At 35.6% G+C, this 6,548-nt stretch overlaps 1 protein-coding gene across 1 annotated transcript; it reads left to right on the forward strand.

Moving 5' to 3' along the window:
• Window positions 1-397: 397 nt before the first annotated feature.
• On the forward strand, window positions 398-5,968 carry LOC125206184 (putative glycosyltransferase At5g03795). Its single transcript, XM_048105472.1, has 3 exons — window positions 398-753; window positions 1,382-1,934; window positions 5,482-5,968. The coding sequence occupies exons 1-3, from the start codon at window positions 447-449 to the stop codon at window positions 5,966-5,968; spliced, it is 1,347 nt and encodes a 448-aa protein (XP_047961429.1). The 5' UTR covers window positions 398-446.
• The last annotated feature ends 580 nt before the right edge of the window (window positions 5,969-6,548 follow it).

A 6,548-nucleotide genomic window follows, 5' to 3' on the forward strand; every position in this document is an offset into this window, starting at 1 on the left:
TTTAAAAATGCCATTTCCTTTCAAAAGAGTTCAAGATTGCCATATTTACACTCCGAAATAAGAAAAAAAACTTCTGTATCATGTTACGAGAGAAGTGAAATTGAAGATATCAATTAACTAAGTGACACCACAATAATTGACTATAATATCGCTTCACATATTGTCAGATTTGATTATTTAGTAGAATAATCTTATATTATTCCTCATGGTTCTTGAATCTTTAATTGAGTCTATGGAAAAACTTAATTTATTAATCCGCATTATAAACATTTATAATATCAGTATCTTACTTCAAAATAAAAGTAAGTAGTTCATTATTCGATTATAAAGCAGGCAATTTGCATTCTACTTGTATCACAAAACCTGCGTTGATATTCCATACTACTCTTCTCTTTTATCTTCTCAAAATTACTTATCAAAACTCTCTCTAGAGTCTAGAGTAGGGCATGGCGGCATCCGCCGCTAGCTTCCCGAGTCCGCCGTTGCCGCAGTTCCGCGCCGTGCAGAAAGATTCCGTCCAAGGCCTATTCATCCTGCTCATAATCAGCTCGTTATTTTTCTTTTTATATTCATTTTCTAGCACAAAACATAGCATTCACCCTCCTAAAGCTAATCTACCACTTCAACAACCGTGGTCGCACGTTATGCACAACAACCCTTTCATCTCTCGAGAATCATTCAATCCGCGGGTGGACAAGGATGGAGACGACAACAATCATGAATTGCCATTGCCGATGAAAAGAGGTCGTGATGGTAAGAAATACTCCCTCCGTCCACTATTTAAATAACTTATTTTCACTAGGCATGAGTTTGAAGAAATTATTTGACTTTGTGAAGAAAAGCAAAGAGAGAAAGTGAAAAGAATGTGGGACTCATTTTTAATGCTATTAGTTTTATAATGAATTGTGAGCATAAAGAGTTAGTTGAATATGAGGTCCGCATACTAAAAGTATAATAAAGTAAATGGTTTCATAAATCGTTGACAATAAAAAATGACACAATGACTTTTTAAATGGTAGACATATGAAGTAATTAAATACTTTTTTTACCTTAATTTATAGTAGTAACTGCTTACAATATGTATGTACGTAGCTGACTTTAGTTTATTCAAAGTTAAGTTAACTAAATAACACTCTCTCCATCCGTCCCACTCAAGATGTTCACCTTTCCTTTTTAGTTTAATTCAATGTTCACTTTCTGCATTTGGAATTAAGTCCCTCTCTCCCTCCTCCCTCTCATCATTAAAAATCCCATGCCACTAAAAAATGTGGACATTTTAAGTAGGACGGAAGGAGTAATTAACATGCACTGTCATTTAGTATGATCGTCCAAGGTTGAATCTTGATCGTTTTCCAATATTTCTATGGTATATATATGCAAGATGACTATACATTCCACCAGAGAAGTCTATTCATGGAAGACTACGCAGAGATGAACAAGAGCATGAAAATATACATGTACCCACACAACAAAAATGACCCATTCGCAAACGTGCTACAGCCGACGGATTCTGAGCCAGAGGGGAACTACGCAAGCGAGGGCTACTTCAAGAAAGCCCTCTTCAAAAGCCATTTCCTCACAAACGATCCTTCCGAAGTGCACCTCTTCTACCTCCCTTTCTCTATCGCGAGCCTCAGACAAGATGAGAGAGTAGGCATTGGAGGGATTCAATCTTATGTCAAGAACTACGTTCAAGACATTAGTCGAAGCTACCCCTTCTGGAACCGGACAGGCGGCGCAGATCATTTCTACGTCGCCTGCCATTCCGTGGGGCGAAACGCCATGGACAAGACGCTCCAAGTTAAACTCAACGCGATTCAAGTGGTATGCTCCTCTAGCTACTTTTTGCGCGGCTACGTCTCCCATAAAGACGCTTCTATACCGCAGATATGGCCCAGAAGATATCGTCCACCAATCCACCCACCATCTAACAGGTGTAATTGCTATCCAATGCATATATTTTCATTTTTTACATCTTCTCTACCATAGATAAAGTTTTTGATTTACATCTTTCCTAAACCCTTTTTGTTTTCTCTTTCTTTGTCCTATAAATATGGAGATCTGGTTTTAATAAGCAATTGATAAAGTAAAAAAATAAGAACAAGTGTAGTTGAACTTAGTGTTAATAAAAGGAGAGCCTATACATATATTATATATAGTTGCGTTTAGTAAGTGGATACTAGAGTACAACTTGTAAATCAAATGAAGTAAAGAGATATTGAGTTACGGAAAATTTTAATGAATGGATGTGGACTATATAAAGTAAAGAGATATTGAGTTACGGAAAATTTTATAAAGAGATATTGAGTTACGGAAAATTTTAATGAATGGATGTGGACTATATATGTAACATCCCGAATTTTTGAACCCTAATCTTAGAGCCATAGAATTAATTATCGATGACGTAGAAGTTATGAATTATTTTGATGAGTGAATTTATTGCATGAGTTTCTTTGACCGGGAAGTTTGAAAAGTCAAATTCGTTGACTATGTGATGTGGCATGTGATTTATTGAATTATGAGATTATGTGGTGAATTATTTGTCTAAGGGTGAGTGAGAATATTAGAGAAAATTTCCATAAATACTAGCCACCTAATTGTTGAGAATATCGAACCCTTGGACTTTTGGAGAGGGAATTCTATTTTTTTTTTCCGGATTTAATTTAATTCTTGGGATATTTATCCAAATTAAATCCAAGACCCAATTATTTCCCTATTTCTTAATGGAAAAAATCGAGCCTTAATAAAATAAGGGTGATTTTCGAAAATCACCTAGCTTTGGGAAGGAGGAATTTATTTTATTTTATTTTATTCCTTACTTGATTTCCTTCCATACCTAGAATTTAATTATTCTACCAAATCTTTCCATACCTCAAGAGATCTTGCCTTATCTTATTTTAGTCAATATTTAAACTCCATGCCTTATTTAAAAAGGCATAGGGGACGCCTATTTCAACCCCAATAGAAAGAATTCTTATTTTTATTTTGCTCCGTGATATTTTATTCTACTCCGTAAAATATACCAAAACAAAATCTTGGCCATCTTAGAAGCATAATTTTCGAAAACTAGGAGATTTGCCCTAGGATCTATTTTTGTTAATTCTTCTTCCCTACTTCACAATATTTATTTATTTAATTGTGGAGAATGGAATCTTACCAAATATTCTAAAGATCTCATTGGACTCTATAAATAAGAACCAAAACCTCTAACCCTAGCCCGCATAATTTTCGAAAACCCCCACCCTCACTCTCTCAAATTTTCTTCTTCCACACACCAATATTTTGTCATCCTTTGAGAAGAATTTAGAGTTTGAACGCCAAGAATCTTGAAGAACCAAGTCTCTACTTCGTTTCTACCGATCGTTTTTCTCTAAAAAGGTATTTTGTTTATAAGTTCTTCTTATTCTTCTTATTCTTCTTCTTCTTTTTCTTCTTCTTCTTCTAACCGATTAATCGGTCTTCTCGAACCCTCATGCATCTTGGTTGAGTAAAAGTGGGATAAAAGGAATGTGGGAATATGTTCATGTGTGTGTGTGGTGTGTGTGTGTGACGGGTGTGTGTGTGGCGCGTGTGTGTGTCGTGTGGTGTGTGTTGATGTGCTGCGTAGTGTGTGTTTGATGGCTGAATATTCTTGTGTGATAAACATGATCTTGATTAATTAGTAATAATAAGATGAATTGATAGGAAAAGGGAAAAAGTATTGAGACATGCATGAGTAAGAGTAATATTGAACCTAATTTGTGATATGTGCCTATGTGCTTAAAAGGTGAAACCTTGGTTGCGAAGCCGGATAACGGAAAAGCAAAACTACTTGAAAACTAAGCAGTCGAGGTGGGCTTTACTCTAAAAACTCTCTTTTATTTTATCAAAATATTGTTTGGTGTTATAAGGGTGGTTTAACTGTTATGCCATGCCTATGTCTGTTTTGTTGTGATATTGTACGCCTGATGCCCAGTTTGTGAGTTCGCTCCATTGGGCTAGGGCTATGGATATGCTTATACGAATTCGGGTCTGAGTATGGGCCGCAAGCCCTACCAGGCTGTGTACACGATGGGATCGGGAGCCGTCCTTGCTAGTCGGCTGGTCTCGTGGGCGTAAAGTGTGGCCACACTTTCGTCGCACCATGGAATGATTGTGATTATTGATTTTGTTGAGGAAAATGGGGACTTATTTTGACTGGCCAGTCTATGAAAATATATTTCGTGATACTCGTGATATTTCTCTTATAACTGCTTAAAACTCGAGTTCACTTGGTAAGGGTGGCATAACTTATAAAATGTTTTGGCAATGAGCTCACTGAGTATTTCAAAATACTCAGCCCTGCATGTGTTTTTCCCAATGTGCAGGTTGAACGATGACGAGCGGTGGCGGGTGTTGAGCATGATAACTAATTAATATGGATATGTTGAACTTCAAGTGTAGTTGTGTCTTCATACATAGCTATTCTTTCTCTTGGTCGCCTTTCGCTGAATCTTGTTACACTTAGAATTTCTTTTGGGATATTTGCACCTTACCTTCGGTTTGAGGCCTTAGCCCTTTTCTTGTGATTTTGTCTTGGACATTATGTCGTACTCTTAAGATATTTTGATCGTTATTTATGATACCTTCCTTCTTCTTTTAAACTTCTAGGTTAAGTAGTTGTTTTAAATGCTCTGATGTTTCCTTTAATAATTTGGCCAACACTCTTTTAATGAAACCCTAGCCTATGTTTGCTTCTTTAGAGTCGGTTTGGGTAGCAGCCGCCGCATTTATTGTACCCTTGGAGGGCGGGCTGTTACAATATATATTTCTTCGTACCATAAAAATGAAAGATACTTTCCTTTTTTATCCATCCTATAAAATTATTCCATTTCTATTTATGAAAAGTTCTTCCGAACTCTTTACCTATATACATCAACTTATTTACAAATTATACTGCTATGACCCATCATTAAATACTAATAATAATATGGGTCTTACTATCCACTAACACTATTTTAATTGTCCTTCTCCCTATTTCTCTTACTTTACCAATTATGCATTAGTTCCCGTGTCGTTGCAAATGTCTTTATTTTTTTGGGACGGGAGTATAAGATAGATGAAAATAGCAAAAATAGACTAATTTTATACTATCTCCGTCCCATTGAAGACGACCTACTTTCCTTTTTGGTTTGTCCCAACCAAGATGATCCATTACTAAAAATGAAAACATCTTTATCTATATTTTATTCCCTCTCTAATACTTTACTTTCTCCACGTAACAAACAAAATGAAGTTGCATAAAAACCTATGCCACCCAAGGAAGAGGTCATCTTCCTTGGGATGGAGGGAGTAGGAAATAGAGAGTTATAAATTTGAAACAAAAGGTTACACAAGCTTAAGAGTTGATGGTAATTTATGACCTCAAATTTGTCATTAAATTATGTTTTTGAACCATCTTTCCTGAACCATGAGTACCACTATTTTCACTTATCAATGATGTGTTATCTATGATGGCTTCAGAGATAATCTTGCATTCTATGCTGGGGCAATGAATTCGCGGGTCCGTGAGTATCTGGTGAAGACGTGGGTGAACGATTCAGAGATCTCAGTGCACCCGAAACGCCTCAATACTTCATACTCGGAGTCTCTCCTGAGGAGCAAGTTCTGCATCCATGCTAATGGATTTGAAGTGAACACAGCTCGAATAGGGGATGCTTTGTATTATGGGTGTGTTCCTGTAATTTTAGCAGATCAATATGATCTTCCATATGCAGACATATTGAATTGGGAGAGTTTCTCGGTTGTTTTGTTGGTTTCGGACATTCCGATCATGAAGGAGGTTCTTAGAGAAAAGGTTAGGTCGGGTGAATATTTGAAGTTGCATAGGAATGTGATGAGAGTGCAGAATCATTTTCAGTGGCATAGTTTGCCGGTTGATTATGATGCATTTTACATGGTTATGTATGAGTTGTGGCTTCGAAGAAGTCATGTGAAACTTAATATTTAAAAAGTGGTCTGATTAGTTTGTACAATTGTATAATGTTCGGGCATTTGTTTGATTCATAATTATCATTTATAATTGAAGCTTACTACAAAAAGATGGATTGTATCGAGCATGGCTAGTCCTCGGTTATTTCCGAGCGCATTCTGAGCATATTCTAATCTACGGAGTATTATTTAAGATAAAAATAAAAAAAGACTTACTAAAGTGAAAAATTTGTACAGAGGATATAATGAAAAATAATAGTAAAAGCATAAGGAATTGTACGTGGATGTATTAAAATTTATAATAAACATATAGGAACTTTTACTGAAACGAAAAAATTGTATGACGACTTAATGAAAATTATAATAAATGTATAAGAACTTAAAGAATGAGTTTTGCTAATTGTCATACCATATCAAATACTCCATTCTGTCTCATAAAAATTTGTGCATTTTTCATTTCTGTCCATTCTATAAAAATATGAGCATTTCCTTTTATATAAAGTTGTCTCTAACTCATTATGCATATCATCAATTTATTTATAACTTATACCACTATAGCCTACAACTTATTAAACACTAATATAATGCATGTTCCACTA

Source organism: Salvia hispanica, chromosome 6 (assembly GCF_029641045.1).
Source record: "Salvia hispanica isolate PSC_SH4W2 chromosome 6, Shi_PSC_v1, whole genome shotgun sequence".
Lineage (NCBI taxonomy): Eukaryota > Viridiplantae > Streptophyta > Magnoliopsida > Lamiales > Lamiaceae > Salvia > Salvia hispanica.

What these genes read in the sequence shown, in the direction of transcription:
- LOC125206184 (XM_048105472.1), top strand. Translation starts at nt 447, where the DNA reads ATGGCGGCATCCGCCGCTAGCTTCCCGAGTCCGCCGTTGCCGCAGTTC. An exon ending in GATGAAAAGAGGTCGTGATG is followed by an intron (nt 754 to 1,381) that starts GTAAGAAATACT and finishes TATATATGCAAG; the next exon opens with ATGACTATACATTCCACCAG. An exon ending in ATCCACCCACCATCTAACAG is followed by an intron (nt 1,935 to 5,481) that starts GTGTAATTGCTA and finishes TGATGGCTTCAG; the next exon opens with AGATAATCTTGCATTCTATG.